General features: G+C 39.8%; 1 protein-coding gene across 1 annotated transcript; it reads left to right on the plus strand.

Moving 5' to 3' along the window:
* Positions 1 to 334: 334 nt before the first annotated feature.
* On the plus strand, positions 335 to 22,238 carry LOC145462532 (uncharacterized). Its single transcript, XM_081446066.1, has 5 exons — positions 335 to 536; positions 663 to 747; positions 839 to 880; positions 1,216 to 1,327; positions 16,235 to 22,238. Exons 1-5 carry the CDS (start codon positions 449 to 451, stop codon positions 16,856 to 16,858), a joined length of 951 nt encoding a protein of 316 aa, XP_081302192.1. The 5' UTR covers positions 335 to 448; the 3' UTR covers positions 16,859 to 22,238.
* Positions 22,239 to 23,022: the final 784 nt, after the last annotated feature.

The following is a 23,022-nucleotide window of genomic DNA, read 5'->3' on the forward strand; positions in this document are numbered from 1 at the left end:
TTATCAAATCTATTTTTAGAAGAAGAAACTTGAGAAGACAATCACGCGACTATCATGCTAAAAGAGTAAGGGACTGCTGTTCGTTGGGTTGTCTTCCTTGCATGAACTGGGAGGCACAAATATGAGAAATTCAATATTTTGCAAGAGATAGAAGCAGAATAAATTATAATTTGGGTGTGTTTGTGTACACTTGAGATCGAGGCCAAGCCACATGGCCATCAGACCTGTCCACGTGGTTTCCCCATCTTCGATTTCGATTGGATAATCTTCAAACAACTGTCAATCATTGCACGAAATTTTACGTTCCAGCACTTTCAGACCTTTTGTTCAGTTCATGTTGTTGTTAGTAGAAAGAGTGCACATGGAGTGAGCGACGGACGGTCGGGCGGGTTACGCTTTACTACCACAGATCGTTGGAAGAAATTGCCGAGTCTCGTTTGTTTGCGTGATGAGTTTGGACACGTTGCTAGAAGCCGCTAAGTTCCTGGAATCTTCCTCTAAAGGAACAACTAAGGATGATTCGGCGATCGCACGTGGTATGATCGAGTAGCCATGTGCAAATATTCTGTTGGTGCGAAGGCGCTCGCCTGTTTTGAAATCGGTTCCGCAATCACGACAATTTTCCGATGACCCTTTGCTTACTCTTTCTTTCCGCATTCTAGTTAACCATTCTACGTCTGTTCATACGGAGAGAAGGCGAGCCATTTCGGAATGCGAGCCTCTGGAAAGACGGCGAAGACCTGGAGGGTATGTTTCGTTGTCTTTCGCCTCGGACAGAAAATTGCTTGCAGTGTTTGTTCTTCTGGTAGACACTGAATCCATCTGTTTTGTCCTACAGGGCAGGAACAAGAGAAACGCACAACAAACTAGAGAAGAACAGGTTAGTGATACCATAGAAACAAGGGATTTTACGAGAACTAAATTTCAAGATATAAAATGCACGCAAAGCATATTCTGTTGTGGAACATGGCCGTTCTGTTATCTCGCTTGCGCCTTGCACATAAAACTGATGTCCTTTGACAGTTGAACTGAACCTTTTTCGTTGTCTCCTTTGGGCTGAAAACTGTAGTTTTCTCTTAGGTTGTGTGATTATTTGTCGTTAATTCGAGATGCTGCGTGATCTAGCGAAATTGTGTACATGCAGTACCGATGTGAAGATGCGAAAATCAAGCGCAAAGGTGAATTTATAATTGCTTATTGTATTTGCACATCCAGACGCGCGCACTTGAAAGAATGCTTCGATGTCCTGAAGAAAGAAGTCCCTTCCCTAGAGGACAAGAAAACGTCCAACTTGAATATCTTGCGAAGTGCGCTCAAGCACATTCAGGTGAGGGAGAGTTCGTGTATTTCTTTTTAATCGAAGATTGGTAGTACAGGATTTCGGAGGTGTCCATAGGTGTTATGTTAGGTAATTTGAATTTGAAAGGCTATTGAGCCTATTGTGCTAACTGAACAAGTTTAGGCAGAGCAAGCTGCTTGTCTCAGGTGATTTCACACCAACAAGTTAATGCAAGCGGGCATTTGGGCTTCAAGCGCACGACTAACTAAAGTAGAAATTCTATTCTCAGGCAGAAATCGAGCATTTAAGTTCTCATTAGAAATTGCCCAATAGCACTGAGTTAGAACTGCTCTTTCTACCGGCACAGGGACGCTGTATTGAACTGCAAATCTGCCGTACACCCACTCAGTAGAATATCAAATGTCCTACGTAGGCATTGATTCTTTGTTCTTGTGAATGGTTCAACAGATTTGTTCCGAAGGTAAATATCTCGTTTTGTTGTGGTCGGCATGGAATTTCAGGCCCACGCGAGTCACGAGTTAAGTTGTTTTTGTGTTTTGATTTTCACGGTCGAGTAATTTTTGCCTTTTTCGGTGTGGTGACTAATTGATGACTGAAAATTCGTCACATTTTCTGTTTAACGAAACATTTCGGTCTCCAGAACCCATTTGATTGCCATGAAAACCATTTCACGGCAAAAATTCAAGCCATTTAAATTCTAGAACTTGAAAAGGTTTATTTTTGAAGGAAGAAGTGTGATTCCTTGCTTCTTTATGGGAAATTCCAATACAGCCAATGTACAACTTTGGCACTGATCGATATTTTTATGTATACCGCTCAGAATGGAGCTGTACATTTGTATTACCTAACTGCAGGGTGGTTACCTATTACACTGACACAAGGAGATACTAGACAAAAGCTCTTCATCTGCCTTTGAAATGAACTTGGAAAGCAATGGCAGAAACCACAGAATGAAATGTTTGTAAGGTAGAGTTAAAACTCAGTTTACCATAGGCAAGTCCATGCAGCCAATCTTTAGAAATCTGAAGTTTTACGGTATTGTCCATAATTTCAGTACATGGCAACGATTGACTGAAATATTTTGTTCTGCAATGCAGTTGCCTCTCATTGTTTTATTAAGCGTGTGGCCATGGGCCGAGCGCACTTCATGTTCTACCCGTGGTTTATTTATTTTTTTTTTTTTGTTGGTGATCTGACCCAAACTTCCTCTTGGCCAAATTAAATTTTGAATCACACAACCTGTGATGTTTATTCACCAAAAGCTGTTGAGACATTAATACACAGACAATGTTAATGTTACAGATACTATTTTCTTTATTTGTGTGCAAAATATATCTTCTTTTGGTTTTATCCAAGCGTTGGATTCGAAGGGAATAATAAAAACGCTAAAAAGGTATTGTGTCAGCCGTGGAATGCGCTGATGTTGCAGCTTTCACTTTCGCTAGGTGACAAATAAGATCGTGTTTACTTTGCAAGTTGATTTCACCAGAAGTGCCGGTCATTAATTTATTTGCAATTTTGCGAGTATTTCTTTTGGGTTTGCTAAGGCAAATGAAGTGAATTCTTTGGCGGTTTCATCGCAGCGAGTTCAGAGATTGGAAGGAAAATTGAATATTTGCAAGCCAAGCAAAGAACGTGTCAGAATGTGCAAGGATTACGTCATTGGTAGGAAAATAACCACCATACTAAAGATAGCCATGGATAACGTAATTCTTGGATTATGTGAGTTGTGTGACTACTTTGCTAGCCCTTTACTCATGGAAAAAAACAATTAAATTTAATCATGACTTTTAAGAAAGAAAGCTGTTGTTAATAGTGTTGTTATTGAAGTGTTTGTACCGTTAATGCCCATACATATCCGAAAGAAAGTTCCAGATTAAGACCATTACGTCTCGGAGATTTCACAACCGCTACAACTGATGGTGCAATAATACAGATTGTGTTGATCAAGTGATGTGGTGTCTACAGTAATCAGTGAATCATCAAGGACTGCTTTGAAATATGCACTACGTTGCAACTGTAGTGCTAAGAAAACAGTTAAATTTTAAAAGTGCAGTTATAAGATCTAAAAGATCTTCTTGTTGCAGTAGAACTGAGCCTGAACATGCTCTCTGTGCCTGCTGTAATTACAAGTTATACGGAATTAAAGAAAACAATAACTCCAACAGATAAAAATTAATTCAGATCTAAATAAGAATGAAATTTAGTTAACAGTGAACACTGTTTCCTTTTTGTGGTTTATTCTTGTATAAACAACAACAACAACAACAATAACTTTATTTGAGTGTCTAGTCTTCTAGCTAGCCTTAGGCTTACTAATTGGGGACACTGTTAAGATTAAAATATAATATAAGTATAAAACTATTCTGGTCTATTTACATTAAATTATACTACATTTTCGCACACTCTTTGTATTTACATGTAATTCCTACAGTTAAGATACTACTTTAGAATAGGGAATATCGAACCTATATTTCTAATACTTATAACTAGTGTTTACGGCTCAAGAGTTGCAAAGGTGACACCCTTTGCATGTGTTGCCTCCGACAAATCCACTGAGGTCCCTTTCCCTGATGTTCGCCTTAAATTGCTGCAAAGACATTTCTTTCTTGTCCCTATTGTCTAACTTCGACCACATCAATGGCCAGAGGAAACGAAGGGAATGTTTCTCGTACTTAACAGTTCTTACTCTTGGTACATAAAAATCTGAGTTCCTTAAGCTGTAGCTCGAGGGTGATCTAGGAAAAAGCTCTAGTACGTTGCTAGGCAGTAATCTATGTTTCACTTTAAACATGAAAATTGCAATCTCTTGCAATCGTTTGTTGTACAAGCTTGTCATCCCCGCACGTATTAGGAGGTCACTATAGGAGGAGACCCGATTGCAGAATACTGTACGGAGTCCTCTCTCATTGATCCTCTCCAGTTTCCTTGTGTCGCTTGCACGGCAGAAATGCCACACCAAGCTACAGTATGTTAGATGAGGTAAGATTGCAGTCTTATAGATCCGTAATTTTGCATGTATAGGGATGAGATTTTTCAGCCTTCGTAGGATGCCAATCATTTTGCTAGTCTTCAAGCAAACCTGCGATATATGTTCCGTAAAGTTAAGGTCCTTGTCAATTATCATGCCCAATAGCTTAAATGCATCGATATATGGAAATTATTATATATCGTGAAGAGACTTTCCTCATTCTCAAACTGTTGTTTTTAAGCGGTTAAAGGCTTGCTACCTGCACAATTTTGGTTGAGATTTCTTGGCTGGCTGAGTAAGTCATTTCTCCAGGAGATCAAGACTTACGTCTTCATTCTACTTGACTGAAATTGTTTCTCTTGCAAGCTGGTGAAGACATTGTTGTAGTTATACTTTAACTTGAATTTTTTGGGGAAGTGCCAGTTCTTGTTGTATATTTCTCTTTCAAAGCCAGCTTATGGCATTTAAACAGCTTGACAATCACATGGCAAAAATGGAAAATATTTTCACTGGGCCACTGGCCTTAGCTTTGAGCAAGCTCTCTTGGCAACCCACTGAGTAGGTGGTCTGGGTAGCAGGGTCCGAAATTGCGGTTCCCTGGTCGCCAATGCGACTAAAAATTTTGCTCTGGCGACCAGAATTTCACAACTGGTCGCCAGCGGGCGATTAACCATTTCAAGCCACGATAATTACACAAACTTTGATTTTCAGCCAAATCGATTAAAATAAAATTCAAAGCCGCCCGCCAATTGGTCACTTACTCTTTAAAAAATCTTTAATAAGTATACTCCTTAAACAGTGGAACTATACTAGGAGTTTAAAATAACATATAAAAGCATGTAATAAATAATTACAATATGTATATATACAATAAAAATTATAAGTTAGTAAAAGATAAGATAAAATAGATTAAGTATAATCTCGTCGAGACAAGTTAGGATGTCTGGATATACATTATACAAAAAGATTTAATGGCTGCAAGAGCAATAGTCTTAAAATTATTTATATCAACATCTTCATAAATAGGTAAATTGTTCCATGTTACTATATATTGTCCTTACTTCTTACCTTTCCGCTGCTTTTGAAGTATACAACCGATTTTCCTGTTATTATAAATCTACCATAACGTTTCACAGCTATGATTAGTGCGAAGCTTCGCCGCCATGTTTTTTCAGCGGTTTCCCATAACATATGTATTGCGGGTGCAAGAGGCCATGTGTGTTCTTTTCCCATGAATATTTATTCAGGCGATGTGGTGTCCAAAGTTGTTCTGAGCTCTTTCCATAATTTATTACAAAGTGGAGACGGAATATCCGCGAAGAAATTAGTGGAAGATTTCGATATTCAACATTGCGATCCGTCGATCGTCTTGACAGAACGCAAAAGGAAATATTGTTTTGAACATAGAGCAAAGAACCAAACGGCAGTTTTCAGTCGGGTACATTTCTTCTCCAAAATGTAGAGACAAGAGAAGGTATAAAGTTGACTTGAAATATTTGGCAGTTGCACGAGACTGCGTATGTGGCCGGCATTTGATTCGTTCGTCGTGGTTTTTCAGTGGTAGGTGTATAAATAATCAGCGTGTTTGTATTTAATCTTATTGTTAGCGGAAAAATCACCATCATTGCGGCCCCAAACGCGTTCTCTTCGTTCTGATTCTTAAAAGAAAAATTTGCGACCAGGGGTACTTACCATTTATATGGGAAAACCGGAAATTCCAGTTGGAAAATCAAATGGCTCGCACCATTCCAATTGGGAAGCTTCAGAAAATATGGGCTGTGATTTGAGGAGATGCTATTTTTCTGCTCTTTCAAGTCTCTTTAGCTGATGTGGATATGCTTTATAGCGATTCCTTCTCCCGCAATGTCACATTTAATTGTTTAATGTTTATGCCCGAAATTTCCAACCTGATGGTTTTTGTAAATGGTAAGCACCCCAGAATTTTCCATCTGGCAACCAAAAATTTTGGTTTATTTTTCACTGCGAAGGAAAAATTTTATTGACACTTTTCGGCGACCACACTTTTCCATATGGCAACTGAAAAAAAAATTTCAGTCGCCAGTTGGCGCCTGCCTAAAAAAGTTAATTTCGGACCCTGGGTAGGAGAGCTTGCCAGGATGTCTCAGTCTTTAAAATGCCGCGCCTGGCTGAAACCTCAAGCCTTTTCCAGTTGTACGAGTTGCCAATCGTGGTCAGCCAATCATGGCATAGTGGAGGTGAAACACATTTGAATTTTATGTTAATGAACTGATTTTATATTTTTGCATGACTGATTGTCAAACATCAAGTGGTACAATTTATGTAATTGGCAACTGGTATCACATGCTAGAAATTTGTCCTCTCGTAAAAACCACCAAGCAGATCAAATCTGAAAAAATAACTTTGAAAGATTTTACAAATTGCACTTCATGCAACTAGAATATTTTTTCCTTGCTTGTGAGAAATCTTGGTCCTAAATTCCCATAGAAAATAGTGAAAAGCCCAGTTCCAAGCACTGTAAAGTATATACCAGCATGTTTAATATGTGTGGGGAAATTGCTGTTTCTCCAGAACTAACAAACTGCATCTTTCAATGCTGCATCTCCTAAGTTCACTTCCAAAAAGACCTATTTTCTGGTTACAGAAAATATCCATAACCACACCACGGAGGGAATCAGAAATTCCGAAAGGGTGGGGGTCAAAGACCCTGGAAATTCCAGAGGGGAGGGGGTTGGACAGTCAGTTTAGTTCCAGATATCCTTTGGCTCAATACGGATTCAAGTATCGATCTAGCTGTTAAAAAATCCTCTCTTACATACTAAGTAGATCTTTCACATGGAAAAATAGTAGCTTGAATACTACTTGTATTTGAATTGCATTATATTTGAACTACATTTTCTTTCTTCAAAAAGCACTTTCAAAGCTAACAAGTGTGAAGAATGTGCTATTAGTGGAAATGGCCGCCATTACTTGTTACCAGTCTACATGGAGTCACCTTGTGGACTTAGAGCACTGGTGACTAGCCTAGTTTGTTTTCGCATCAGTCTTGGAAGATGTCGAGTGGCAGTCGATTTCTTTCGTGAAAATGAGATTCTTTATAAAGGTAGAAATGATGTTACGATTATTACACCAACTTCAGAATTTCTTATTCAGGTTTATCTCTTTGCAGTTGTATGTAATTTTGCTGTAAAATTGGCTTTTGTCATGAGTGATGTATTCACGATAAAAGTATGGTGTCAATTTCATCCACAGTCATCTTATCAGTCCTTCAACTGAAATTGTACCACATTTACAAAGAGACTTAATTAGTCGTATAGGAATTAGGTAATTTGACAACCCTTGCAAAATTTTGACGGAGATCTTACCAATTCTCTGCAATCTCACTGGCCAAAAACTTGCCGAGATCTCACTGAGATCTCACTGAGATTCTCATCGAGATATCAAAATCTCGGAGGCCAAAAAGACTCACTGAGAAACTGGAAGTTTTTTGGCAATCTTGCCAACATCAAATGTAAACACGCAGATCCAGATATCATAAATTCATTGAGAGAAATAGTTTCTAGCAGAGAAAACAAACACACTGAAATACGACTCCACTATGTCAAAAACAACCAGATTTATTGACAGATAAGACCATCACATATAGTTCAGAAAAGCTTAACAGTATCAGGCACTTTCACCTTTACTTCACATTTAGCTACTTTTAATGAGAGGAAAATCGTCATTACTCTGTACTGAAATGAGAAATACAGGAGAACTAACCTTTATCCTTGGGTCGTCACGTCCTTTACCTCAAGCAAACAAGAATAATTAACCTGATGTACTGTCTGTCAGCTGGAAAGAATCGAAGGAAATTCATTTGGCTTGGCTACTTTACCCCACGTGACTTGAGATATCCAATCACAGTGCTTGGTTAATGATCTTGGTGAGATGTAGGCAATCTTGGTAAGATGTTCGTGTCTTTCAAAATCTCGGCAAGATCTTACTGAGATCTAGAAAGACTCAAACGTCATGGTGAGATCTCAGCAATCTTGCAAAGATCTTGGCAATCTCCGCGAGATGTAGAAAATCTCACCGTGATCTTGCTGAGATTTGAGAAACCAACAAACATGGCGAGGATCTCGGCGAGATGTAGGAAATCTGGTTGAGATTCAGAAACTCACAAAGATCATGGCGAGATCTCGGTAAAAATTTTTCATGGGAAGTTGCAATTATATCTACTTTTTTTAAGGCATGTTTAAATGAATTGCTGTATGTTTTCTCTTTGTGTATCTTCAGATGTTATGATTGATCGAGAATAAACAGCACTGACGTGCAATGCAGACGGCCAAGTGTTTGGAGTGTTAACTTTAACTTTTAATACACTTTCTTGCCAAAACTATTTTTCCAGTGGGTATGGGGGGTGTGCATAATACTCATGGAAATTCCAGAGTGGTGGGGGGTATTTTTGCTTTCAAAAATTAGAAATTCCAGGGAGGAGTGGGGCTTGCTTGAAATTCCCTCTGTGGTGCATGCGCGTGGAGGTATGGATATTTTCTGGAACTACACATTGTACACTCTTTTCTCTTCATGAGTCATGATGAGTGATATGATGAGTCATAATGCAAGGCAGTATGTTTGCTCCTAAGTCACCAGTAAACTTAACTCCACTGATCGGTATTTTATATTCCCCGCCTCCCCATTCCAAGATAGCTAATGTTCTTAAAACTATTTCACTGCTGGAGTTGTTATGGCAATTGTTCAAACAAGTCAGCCACTGTAATAATATAAGTATGCTTTCTTGAACCCGGCTAGAATTTGATGGCTTTTACATAAAGAACAATCTTGTTCCCAGAGCCCATGCGTCTTTTGGTCAGCGCTAAGACACGTGGGCTATGGAAACGAGATTGCATAAACAACAAAAAAGCTGATTCTCTGATGGGTAATTTTTTTTTCAAAGATCTCATGAGGATTATTTGACTCAGAAAACCCACTAGCAGCTGCACTAAAATCAGGGGTTGAAGACAACACATAGACAACACTTAGTCAACATAGTGCTGGAACAGGAATTAACCAATTGTCATACGGAGACTGATACAGCTGGTGTGGATCGACCGCACCAGTTTCCACCATTTTATGGAAATCGGTCAGATTTTTCAGAATTACCTGGCCCCAGAAGGGGGACTTTAGGGATAAAAAGTGCGGAACATTTTATAAGGGAACATGGCACTCGCCCCCTCTAGAAGGCACTCCTTGTTCCATTGCCTGTGATGAGTGAGCTGGAGTTTGTCTGAAGCCTGACATTAATGTAGCATCCAATCAGTAGAATGCCCAGACATCATTACTTGTGGAAAATATAATGGTATGCTGCTTGTCAGAGTGCTTCTAATAATTACTGGTATATAAGGCTAAGGATGAGTGATAGGGGAATTGAAGGAGATAACTAATTTTAAACAAACCTTTTTTGAACAAATTGTACAAATTATTTTACAGTCATGTTTTTTTTGAGTGAGGTTGTCTAATCATGTCGCAAGGTTCACTGAGACTAAGAAAGATGATGGGCAGTTCCATTTCCAGTAATTTATTCTGAGCTGTACTCCAATTAAAATCTTTGTAAAAGAAAAATTCTTACAAATACATTCCACACATTCCAAACACTTGCAGAAATTTTTTTGATAAACATGCATTATTCAAAATAAATATTGCCTTGTCATGTTCCTAATGATTAACTAATAAAAGTGTACAATGCGCTTAAATCATCTCATGCAATCTTCTTTAGGTGATTGCTAATAATTACATTGCCAGAACATCTTCAAAAGATTCTGACTTTCCTAATTGATAACATTTTCAAAAATTAGCAAGGAATACTAGTTTCGAAATACACATGCCTCGTCTATCTCCTTGGTGCTTAATGACTGTGTTTTTTTCTTGGGTCAAAGGTTTGTACATCATTTATATTCCTCTGTTTCATTTGTGAGACTGTTCTTTATTATGAGGGATCATTGAATGCTCGCATGCATTTTAAAGCTTGTTATGATGCAATATTTGGTGCAGATGCTACTGTTGAAGTTTCATCTCAAACCCTCAACACAAATTAGCCTTAAATTAGCAAATTAATAAATAAACAGGGCAGGAGTTTCTGAGGCAATTTAGAAAAGCAGTCAAAACAGCTGGTAATGAATGCATATATTTAGCATTATTTTTTGACTGATGACTGAGAGTATAGGAGTTAACTCTGCAATAAGGCAGTTAAAACTGATTTTAGAGAATTTCAGCCAATTCAAAAACGTGACTTAAGTACTACAGAGCAGGAGTTTCACAGGTATTTGTTGATTAATCAGTTGATTGATTTGTTGATTGAATTGGTTGATTGAGTGACTGATCAATCAATCTCAATTAGGCAGCCAACTGTTAAGTTTTGATTTCTCTAAGGTGTTCAGAGCAGGAGTCTCTTAAGCATTGATTGATTGATTCATTGTTTGATTTATTTTAATAAGGCTGTAAAAACTGTTTTGACTAATGTTCTTGTTCAATAAAAACAAGGTGACCACAGTGTAACTTAAACACACAGACTTTAGGTTTCTTACGTATGTTAATATTAAGTCAACACTTTTTCTAAAATCTTGTTCCGGAGAGGCAGCATTTAAATGGAGTTCTCAAAGCAGGAGAGTTTTTAGGAGTAGTATTTAGACATTGAAAAAAATATTTTCCTCTATCGTGGGGCAGAGTTCCTCCAGGTTAATTTAGTGACCTCTTTATCCCTTCCTCAAGTTTTCTGTTTCTCTCTGTTGTAATGGGTCCATCTTCCATTGCCAGCTGTTCCATGCCTTTCTTTCCCCCTCCCTGCTACCTTGCTTCCCCTGTGGATCCAAACTCAAAGCCTGCTTGGTGATAGCCTCCTCCTGCCCCACGAACGTCTGCTGAAACACAGGGTTATTTACCTAGCCCAATCACACCGCACTTTCTAGCTTCCCAGTCAAGGCAGTGTACTTTGGACCCAGAGAAATTTTGCAGTGGACTCCAGTGGATTAACAGGCATGGCCTTTCAATATTGATTTATGTTCCTTATATTGGCAAAAAGCTATAGAGTATTACCTGAAGAAAAACACATGTAGATATTTGTTTGGCTGTGCTACTCGGTACATGTAGTCAAGCCTGTGGGAAGTCTGCTTGGAACTTGGGAAATGGTCAAAAGACGCCAAAATACCAGCGTGGCCAACACTTTCATGGGGTGTGGTAGACATTTGAGATACTCTGTTTAATTCCCCTTGAGAAACGCTTTTCTATTCTGCTGTGAAAAAGATGAAGTGTTCATAAATCCACAGAGATGGAATGGATTAGAAAAACTGCATATTTACTTTGGAAGAGTTGCTGTTGATGACTGACATGCAACAGTTCGCGTTGTAGTTACGGCCCCAAGGGAGCCTGTTTAGTTTATTATTAGCTGGTACCGATTGGCTCTAAAGTAATTTCCACGTGATGTCTGGTTGATCTTTACGAACAAAGGGAAAGGGGATGTGCTGTTTGTTTCAGCAGACGTTTGTGGGGCAGGAAGACTGTGTAACGAGCCCAGAAAGTGTTTGCATAGTAGGCTAGCTTGGTGATGCTGGTGTTTGGGTTATGGAGAGTGTCCCAGCTCCGTTTTCTCTTGCCCTTTTGCTGTCCATCCGAGATGGTATGAGGCCCCTGTCATCATTTCCAAATAATTATGAAAGTAGTCATTAATGCATGTAAAACACTTGTAGGTCTTCTAGGTGATTTTGATGAACAAGTTTCTTTGGCGTGGATCTCACAGTGTTCTTGTGAAGCGTCCATGCATAGCCCTCTCTGTTTACACCGTCAAATGGTGATGGTTTATGAATGTTAATTGTGTTCATTCCAGTAATTGCTTCATAGTTACAGTTGAACCTTTCCACAATGGGGATCTTAGGGACAGGAAAGTGGCTGTTGTAGAGAGGTGACACCTGTATTTTGGGGGCATGCAACATTCTTTTTTTCAAAAAATGCTTATTTTAGCATAATATGCTAATATATTATATTATTATGGATATTATATTAATTAGAATGTGTCAATAAAACAGAAACTTGGCAGAAGTAGAGACCAATGATGTGCTGTACAGATCAAGTTTGGTGACCTTTCTCAGTAAAAAAAAGGGGTTTTGTGTGCACCGTTCATCAGTCATTGGTCAACTGGCCGTGGTTGAGTGGCTATTTTGGTAGTTCGGACGAGTCTTTGTGGCTGTTGCCGTTGTTGAGAAGTGGCTGTTGTAGAAGTTAAAATAAGAGTGAATGTATGAACTGTCAGCTGCGACTAAAAAAGTGGCCATTGCATTGTAACCTCCTTTAGTGTAGGGTCGACTGTATCCTCCGTTTAGCAATATGTTGCAGAACCCTGCAGCCTGTTTTTCCTGGAGTTTTAAGTCTAGCTTGTTCTTCATTCACTCCAGTCTCTGATCCTTAATTCAGGACCTTCCCAGGTGATGACAAGAACAAAATTCCCAGCCAGTTCTTACACTCACTTAGATACCCTTGCATTGGTAACTTCATTAGGTGGCCTTGCTTCCATCATGATGGCCTTGGTTATCAGTCTAGACTGTTCACAGCCTCTCTGTTTTTCAACGCATGCGAAAGAAAAAGCGAGCAGAGCATGTGAGAAGGTTTGAGGATGTGATCTCAGACAACCGTTCCTAAAAAACTGCAGAAAGGGAGAGAAAGCTGAAATCAAGAGACTATGTGCTTGTTTCTTTGCTATTTGCTTGAGGAATTTTGGTAAGACGTCTCATATATCAACGGAAAATGTATTTGTTGAGCCTAGAAGTGAAGGTGTTACACTAAGTGTGACACAACTGTGTTGCGCAGAATGTTTGTTCTTCAACATGTTTTGAAATTTTGCATCCAAGAGTCCTCTGCTGCGCCAAAAACAAGCTTGTATTTCACTTCTCCAATCAGTAGAAGCGTGTCATCCTTTGTTGACAAAACAATGGAAGGAATCCCATGCTCTTCCATCTCTATTATTTGTTCTTACATGATGCTTTTGAGTGGCGAAACAAAAGAACAACAACAATCACAACCATTCGCAGATCTTTGGCCGTTGTGTAGAGTTTATTGATATATCAGACTAATTTCCCAAAACCGGTCGGCAAAATTGTAACAACGTCCTTCAACCAAAGAAGATGAACAACCACCTCTTTCTGTTCATCTTAGTTTGAGTGAAGAAACATGTGGAAATTTGTCTTAAGAGAATTCTTACAACCATTGCATTTCTAATCACGGCATGTGTCAAAGATGACAACCGCTGCAAACCACACAATGCGCCTGGACACGGTCATGTGCAGCCATTGTCAAGGCAATGACACTTGTTGCCTTTTAACCAATGAGAATTTTCCGGGAATTCTCTTTATTCCAAAGATGTCTATGCCCCACTATTTTTCTCGGTCCCCACCCCCTACCCTGTCAAGTCTCCCGTTTTGTGCTGGCATCCAGTTCTCTCACGATTCTATCCGCGCATTCAACGATCAAATAAAAATTTAAGAAAATAGAGGACTGTGAAGAGTTTATCATCAGTCTTGAAGATTTTCCAAAGAGAGTATTTGACATTTCTGTTGTTGTTTCAAAGAATTCTGGAGGTCCAGAAGCTTTTCTTGCTTTCAGCTGCTTGATGGCATTTTTGATCTCTAGTCTTGTTTGTTTCCTTGTATCCATATCAAGTGGGATTTTGACTTCAGCTGAGTCACTGGTGGTGGATGATGGAGCATCTCTCTGAAATGCTCCTGAGCCCATTGTTTCATTTGGTCAGCTTGATTTATGAGCATTGTTCCATTCTTGTCCTTTATTGGTCTGTCAGACATCTTTGGTTTTCTTTCATGTTTCTGCTGCTTCCTCGTCCTGTTTGGCAAGGTCATCAGTGTCTCTTCTTTGTCCTGTCCAATGCTTTTTTCCACCTCAAAAAGGCTTTTCTGCTTCATCGTCTAGCTAGATTATGCTTTTGTCTACACCAAGTGGGTTTTGCTTTTGTGTAACACTTTCTCTATGCTTCTCTGTTTTTGTTTATTTGTGCCATGTTCTCTTGGTTAGTGTTTCCATACATGTCTCTTCCTTACTTCCTAGGTGTGCCTGATTTGTTACCATGTGTTAACCACTGTTTGAGTTCATTTTATCTTTGTGGGTCTTTTAGGGTTCTACTTTCTCCTGGTGCACGTTAGTTTGTCTCCAGTTGGTACATGTATCTATTTCAGAGGAAACGCTGGTACTCAGCTCTGATGTCCTGGTCCTCGAGTCAATTTACATTTTACCTGTGACCTGTCTTCATTGCACTTCACATTCAGAAGTTCAGACCATGTTTAAGACAGACTTGCCCTGTGAAGTAGCGGCAAAGCCAAAAGTCATACCTTATTTGGCCATCACATCCCTGTAACGGGAAAAATTTCACAGTTTTATTCCACAAGTGTGCATCGGAAATGCACACTTGCTCACTGGCTATAACCTTCTCATATCCAACAAGCATGTGTGGGATAATTGTTTTTATTATTCAAAACTTCCCCAATGTACAGAAAACTAAAATGAAATAAAAATAAAACTGCTCCCATATTTGTAGAGCATGGTATTGTTTGTTCATATGCCGTTATGGCTAAGCCAGTGAAACCTCTTGAATAACATTATCCAATGAAGTGGTATTTAATAAAAGTGAATATCTCCTCAGGTCCTTGGCAGATTCCTCAAAAGACCTAAATAAAGGACATATGCAAGCTGATTCCTTTTAACTATTTTGGATTTAATGTTAATCAGCCATAATAAACATTTCCTTTCTTAACAAATGAAGATCTACAGTTTTGTAACTTAACATAACAAAATGGTAAGGAGAAGAACTAAGCAATGAATGTTGTTGACTGCTTGTATTTTTCCTCTTTTTGACACGAAAGCCTTACAGCTATGAAACCTATAGAATCATACAAAAAGCTGTGCATACTCTAGAGATAGTTCTATATTTGTCCGATATATTTGTGGTTCTCTTCTCTTGGTGATGTGGGGTATTTGTGAATACACCTTATTTATTTGTGTGTTGTGCATATAACAACAGTCAAGATAAGGTGTGGTTTCATACAATGTATTTCTTTTATGCGCTCATTATTTCTCTTTGTCATCATTTCACTTCTCCATTTCAACGCCACAACAAATATACGTCACTTGTCAAAATTTACTCTAATATGCTTTCATTTGATGTTAGTAGTATAGTAAGACCAAACTTCTTTGTGATGGGTGGAGTTTATTTTTAAACTTATGGATTGTTACGAATTTAGTGATTTCTGAAAACATCCCAATGTCCTTCGTGACAACAGCATCTTGCAAATAACTGTTATGAGGTTTAGCAGAGGTCTTGAGTTGTTACTTTAACATTTTTATAAAATCGCCTCCAAAGCACTGACTGCAAACTTAAACATCTAGCTTATCTATATGGTAGACGATATTTTATTGATGTACTCTAATACTCCTTACATCTCTTACTGTATGCAATAATTAGCTGCCCAATTTGTCTAACCCCACATGTTTTTTTAGGCAAGTAGTACCCAATTTCATAGTGTCTACTGAATTTTGTATGTTTTTCTTTCTTTGTGCTGTACAAATAAATGTTGTCATTGGTGTTGTTGTTAGCTTTTGCTAAAAACAAGTCTGATGTAGGTGGTCGTTCTGATGAAGGTCTTTCTATCATCTTTACCCCTATTAAGCAGCCTATCAAAATTGAATACACTAAGATTGGCTTTGTTTTAGAAAAGACGGTGGAAGATAAGAGTCTGAAATAGAGTTTGACGACTGAGTGATAAAAAACTCAAACACACGTGTATTACGATTGTCTTGACGTGAATACATGTTAACCCGATGGTGAGGGTGGCCACTAAATAGGGGTTCGACTGTAGATACTAACGGGGTAACAGATCCTTCGATGCCTGAAAATTTAAGAAGTAGTTTGAGTGGAGATTGATGTTTGTCTTCTTGTGATCACTTTCAAGGCCCTGAAAAAGCGTGAACGCGATTTTGAAGCTGAAAGAGACCTGTTGACGATCAGCAACAACTCTATCAAACAGCGGCTGTTGGTACTGAAGAAAGAGATAAACATTCAACAGGATCTGTACAAAGCGTCATCACCGCGAGAGTCGGGCACCACCAGGACTGCACAACCCCCAGGTGATTCATCTTCCGTCGAGTCTGCTGAGAAGTCGAGAAGCGTTGAAAGTCAAGCCTCGCCTGTTTCTGTGGCAACGCAGACGTCATTCACCTCAGGCGAGGAGTTTGACGCAGATGGCTCCACTGCCAAATTGGAAAGTGTTCAAGTCAAGGTTGAGAGCAACGGCGAAGTGGAGCACAGTGATGACGGGAAGGAGGAAGCATGCATCGATGATGAAGACGAAGATGTGGACGTGGAGGGCGAAATCACCGATGATAACACGGAGGATGTGGATTCTTTGATAAGGGATGACAAAACAATGAAGGCCAGAGTGGTGAAGAGCCCAGAGCCTGTTGCCTCGTCTGGTAAGCCCTCCGCAAACAAGAGGAAGGCAGCTAATGGTGATGATGGTAATAAATTAGAAGCCAAGAAGTCTAACATCCAGTGCTGTGCACGTGTCAGCTGTTAAGCGTGACACGTGTTAGGCTTGTGATGGGCTCAAGGTCAATCTCACTGTTAGCCAGTGATAAAGTATTTCATACCATGTATGGCTGTAAGGGGGTTGCGCGGTGATGGGTTAGATCTGCAGTGCAGGTCGCAAGGGTGTAATATAAAGCTTTATCTGTGACCATGGTAACTCTACCTGTGTGGATACGCTTTCTAGCGGTGTTAGCTCTATTGTAGCCTCGCTCCTTTTCCGCTGTTCATTTCGCTTGTCACAACACAGACAAGCCAAACAACGGCTAGGAAGGAGCTATCTCTATGATAGGTAAAAGAATTACTGCGTGTCGTTTGTTTCAAATAACTTAGAGAAAAAAAATGTGGTTTTAGTTTAGTCTACTTGACCATCTTGGCAGAACGCCGTGCACTAGGTTTAAAGTTCCAGTGTGAGGCACTCGAGAAACATTGGCGGATATGGCTAAGCACCTTTAAAATCGAGACCAATTTACTTAGCCAGCGCTCAGACCAGGGAAGTTCCCAGGTATCGTAACATAGTCAGTGGACGTCACTTTGCCGTAAACGACGGTCCGATATTTGGTAAGTGCTGAGTTCGTTTTACGAAGATAACAACAATACACGAAAATATTTCTGGCAAAACTAGTCTCTGTATTCCCGTCCGACCTGGCCGTTGAAAAACATAATTTTTTCCGTGCGCTGTTAGACAGTTGCGGGGTATGTTAAGGTTTGTTTTTTATTCATTTCAATGTACAAGTGACTGCCTCTGTTTTAGAATATAAACAACTTTTCGTAAACATTTATGATTGGTAAAGCGACCACAAAACGTCACCAAAAAAGGCTTTAACTTGAAAATTGACAGGAACGGAGTGATTCTATTTTCTATTCCTTTTTTTCTTCGCCCAGGTTTACAGGATTTTGATTCGTCCTCCAGATCACCCTAGCGTGGGTAGTCTTTTTCTAGATCTTTCTCAAGTGTGGAAATCAAAGCACTTCCCAATTGTTCTCTTATCTGAGATCTGAGTTAGTGTTGAGATTACAGATAGCAGACCTGTATTTTATTTTCTGTTTTCTCGGTGTACGTATTGACGAATTACGAATGTCCGAAATTCGTGTTAACCAATCACAGCCAGTATTTCGAATTACGTCATCAGGGTGCATCATTTCGGACTCCTGTACGTCTCTCTTGTGAGGGATAACATGCGATTACGTCCTTGAAAATCTGGCCGTTTCAATGCGATTGCCTTAAGGGGTATTGACAGCATATTGAACACTCTTAGTGAAAATATCAAAATAGCTGGTAATACTTGCTGAAAAAAGTTCGTTGGTTAAGATTCGGTCGTCATGCCAACCTTTGACTCCATTTTCCGAGGGTGTGAAAAACATCACTGGACTTGTCAGCTTATTTTGTTTGCCATCCATCCATCCAAAACAAAAAAATAATAACTAGGCTATTTTAATTCAGAGAGAATCTATGAAAAAAAAAAGTCTTTACATATGGCGTGGTAAAATATATATTCTTTTCACTCTCTGTGTGAACTTTTGAATGAACGCTTCTGAGCAATTCCTTTTTTTTACGATAACTGCAGAAATTCTCGCGCGCTCACTGGCTAATTTTGATTGTCATTATGCGGACAGACACATAAATTTTTAATTTATGCGATGCGTCAGCGAGCGAGGGCGGACAATTTGACAATTTGTTATCGTAAAAAACAAATTACGTCAGTTTTTCATGCGTCTGTCCTGTTATTGACAATGAATTTCGTTATAACATAGTCAGAGTAGTCTGCGGATCTTTGACAATGTTATGACGAAATTCATGATCCATAACAGGACAGACGCATGAAAAACTGCCGTCAGTTTGTTAAATGTACTACAGTGTTTTACGCTATAAAAAGTGTTCTAAATTTTGGGTCTGGATCTAATCCATAGTAAAGTGGTATTGTCTGTTGTGTTGTGAAAGTTGGTTCTAACTAGTGGGTATGTGGATGAAATCCTAGTGTGTGACCATCATAACGAAAGCTATCGAGCAGTGCATTCCTATAATACTGTTCATCGCGCTGAACAAGGTTCTAACTTTTCTCTATATGCATGAACCCTAGTGTGTGACCATTCAGATTGTTTATTGTTTGTTACTGTTATACAAGGTGTTCTAACTTATATCTATGTGTCTAAAACCTTGGGCACTACCAGTAGTGAGGGGTTAATCCCGACTGTTGGTTTTAGAATAGATAAGAGCGTTTACAGTTGAGTGTCGTGAAGGTAAAACCAATGGGCCAGTTAAAACTAGGAGCAAAATACATGTAGCTGGCGCGACGCGCGGAAAAACGAGTTCGAGCGAGTCGCGATTAGTTTTGGTGTGACTTTTGATTGGATAGCGAAGTGGCGTGAATTTTCCAAACCAATCGGTTAAATTCGTAAGGAAAAAGCGAAGCAAATTAGAACAGGCCATTTCCGAATTACCTTTATCCTCTTTCTCAAAGTTAGTCTTCGTGCAAGATCTTTCATACGAAAATAAGTTTGATTTTCATGAAAATGAACATGCGGGCGAAACACACCTTCGTATGAATGGCCCTGCACGGAGACTCTTTTGACACAGAGGCAAAGAGTAACTAGAAAATAGCCTATTTGAATTACTTTTGACACTCAAGTGCAAATTGCTCTAAGTGACGTTAGATAGCTGAAATGATGTATTTATGCGATAGTATACTTCTGTGTACGGTTGCTGGAGGAAGTAGCGTGTGGTAGTAGCTACTGTGTAGCTTTAGCGGGGTCTGTACAAAGCAGATTGATTGTTGTGAATAAACAGGCCGTATCTGTCCATTTTAGGACAGTGTATTATACTTACGCTTGTATCTTGTGTCGTTACTCTCTTTCTCAAAGTGCAAACCCAACCTTCTCTTGTTCCCAGGATCTCTCTTGTGCGAAGAGGACATAGTGGGAACCGGGTTGGGAGAGCGCCGATCTCGTCTCATTACTCCGAATGAGAAGAGGGGTAACTCTCCTTAGGAAACTTGAGTAACTAGATGTTAACAAGTGTGAGGTCTGCAGTAGAGAGTTATTTGTCGAGTTCTTTTTTTGGACAGATTATGGACTTGGCCAAAGGCCAGCATTCCCCAAAACGGACCGAACTAGTTTAGTTCATAGTTCTAGAGGGAAATGGTTAAGAAACCCGGAAAACATCAAGGAGGCAAACAAACAGGCTCATAGACTATGCATGAATTACATAATCGCAATGCATCTATTGGTTAGTTGTATGAAGACACATAACCATTAATTTTGCTAGGGTTTGTGCAGGGTCAACCCTCAAAATAGCCAACAAAAACATACAACAAAGAACTTTGCAGGTTTCTTAACTATTTCCCTCTGTTAACAATGTTTAGTTATGGCTCTTTCACACTGCTAAGAAGTAAGTGCATCCATTCTCCGTAAGCGTTCAAGCCAAAGGTAGACCTATACTTTTTGTGCAATGTGTTGAAAGAGCAAATCGAAACTAACTCCGTGTTAGCTACAAGTATCGCAAAATTCAGACCGCTCTGCAAACCATCAGAAGTCTCTCTTTCAACGTGGACCAGTCTTTCAGTTGGCCGTATATTTCCAGGAAGACGCATAAAGGCTGGTTTTCACTAGAGCATAAGCACAAGCATAAGCATAAGCACAAGTGAAAACATCCGCGACATAAACATAAGCAGAAGCAGAAACATAAGAAGAACGAACCCACTTATTTGTCTTGTGTAGTTTTCACTAGTAACGCGCTCGACATAAGCATAAGCATAAGCACAAGAAAAACGGAACTGTTCGTTTTTCTTGTGCTTATGCTTATGCTTATGTCGAGCGCGTTACTAGTGAAAACTACACAAGACAAATAAGTGGGTTCGTTCTTCTTATGTTTCTACTTATGCTTATGTTTATGTCGCGGATGTTTTCACTTGTGCTTATGCTTATGCTTGTGCTTGTGCTTATGTTCTAGTGAAAACCAGCCTTAATAAAAACGTGTCGGTGATAAGATGAATACCAAAAAAATTAGACAGCATATTCGAGCTTGGCTTGCGAGCAGGCTCACGTTGGAGCACAAGCGGGCGTGGCGTACCCGCGAGCGCGAAATGCCGGATTGCTTTGCTGTTCGCCGCTCGCGCGCGTGACTTAAAAGTGAGTCTGCTCGCAGGCTGATTCGAGCTACAGATTTTTGACAAGAAGTAAAATAGTCTTAAGTTGTTACGAGTTGGGTTACCCAACAAGGCGGCTCTCTCCTCCCTTCATTTTGATACCCTGAGATAACACTATAAACGACGATTATTCGCCCGCCGAAGTAGATACTAGTGCTCCACTCGATGGCTCGTTTACCTGAATTGAAGAGTGACACTGTATTGATGGGAGAAACAACAACGAATTTTGTAAACAGTTAGGTACAACGATGGCGCCAATGGAGCTTATAGCCGCTCGGAGCTGATGATATTCTACTCTCTTCATGTAACCTGATCGCTTCATCCACGTTAGCTTTAGCCGTGGCAATGGCACAAGCACAGCACTGTTCAGCCTCGTTCTTGATGATGATCGCAGTTAGTTTGATTCAGTTTGATTCAGATTGTCCAAGTTTCAGTTTTCTCTTTATACTGCTACCACGACACCCCGTGGGATCACAACCTTGTCGTGGTCGAGGGGCTTGTGTGTCTCAATGACCCTGAGAGCTATGCCGACGGGAGATTTCGTCTCCTGAGAGGGACATCAAAAGCCGGAAAGGTCAAAGGGTAGAGGCCTGACAAAAAGTGATCCATTGGCCCTCCACGTTTGGGGGTTAGGCACAGGACTAACAACCCAGTCCCATGAAAAGGTTTTTGTTACGGAAACAGCAGCAAAGGAAACTATAACTACTGGGTGTGACGGGCCTCCAGAGACATAAGACGATACTCATATGAATGTCAGTGGTGGAAGAGAGTTCAAGACCCTTAAGCACAACTGGGGTACCATCCGGCCGCCAGCCCATAGCAAACAGCCGTGGAGGACCTTTGTTGCTGCCCTACATGCCAGCAGGCATAAGGGCAGTAAGTAAGTACTCGGTACTGCTACCACGAGGACGTGAACCGAAACGTGGATGAAAGATAGTTGAAACAAGTCATTCAAGGGGCGGATTTAGGGGGGTGTGGACTGGGTGGCTAGTTACCCCCTTGTTGGTTACGCATAAAGGAAAGATTGTGAATATGATATCTTGGCAGAAATAAAGGCAAAAACTCTGGAGAGATACTCCATCGTAATTTCTAGTTTGTGGCATTACTAGTGTTTCTGTTGTAACAGTGTTAAATTAGGTTTCAATTCTACAAATTGCAACCCCAAAGTATTAGCCACTCACTTCCCCTTAAAAACTCCTGCATCCGCCCCTTGAGGCCTTTCAATTTTTTTTTTTTCCAACAGCTTCATTGATTTTTACAGCTGCGAAGTTGTTTTATCAAGTGATATGAGAAAGAACGAAGCATGGAATGTACTTCATGTAAGTGGTTGCGAAATGTTTACATTTTGTGATGTTTCACATTGAACAAAACAAAAAACGTAAACAAACACTCGAGAGTGCGCAGTAGGGACTGGAAATCATCTTCAACCATTCACCGGCAGGTAACCCTCAATAAGCATAGCTGTTGTTTAAACCGTTGCTGGCCATGTTGATCTTGCTCAGGTATCCCGTCCTGAAGAATCAAATTTCGGACAGTACGGTGTAATCCATCGGTCAGAGCTACTAATAAATTACTGTCCAACTTGACGCAGACCAGGGGTATAATGGCGTTCTCTGACCCCCATTCTCTCACTTGGACGATCCACGTGCGGGTTGAGTGTGAATTCGAAGCGTCCAGGCTCTGTAGCGCTCAAACGTCCACCTATTTCTTGTTGATGCTCGAGTTGTCTTTCAAGACCTTTCAATAATTAATGTCGGCGACATCCGCCAAAAGTGAATCGTCCTCAAGATATCTAAAAATAATGAGAACATCGTTACTGAGCTACCACCCACAACACATTAATAGCACACTATTTGTGCCGCTCGGGTAGTACTACGCTAAATAAAGCCACCGTAATTAAACATTTGTTTGGTTTTAGAATCGTTTTTAAAAGTTTTCAAAAAAATATACTAAATCACACTGAGAAAAAAGTTGAGATTTCTAAATTAAATCTGTACGGATTGGTGACCGC

Source organism: Orbicella franksi, chromosome 12 (genome assembly GCF_964199315.1).
Source record: "Orbicella franksi chromosome 12, jaOrbFran1.1, whole genome shotgun sequence".
Taxonomy (NCBI): Eukaryota; Metazoa; Cnidaria; class Anthozoa; order Scleractinia; family Merulinidae; genus Orbicella; species Orbicella franksi.

Excerpts from the sequence above, each read along its gene's own strand:
- LOC145462532 (XM_081446066.1), top strand. The coding sequence starts at position 449 with ATGAGTTTGGACACGTTGCTAGAAGCCGCTAAGTTCCTGGAATCTTCC. Across the intron at positions 537-662 it reads TGATTCGGCGATCGCACGTG|TTAACCATTCTACGTCTGTT; the intron begins GTATGATCGAGT and ends TCCGCATTCTAG. Across the intron at positions 1,328-16,234 it reads GTGCGCTCAAGCACATTCAG|GCCCTGAAAAAGCGTGAACG; the intron begins GTGAGGGAGAGT and ends ATCACTTTCAAG.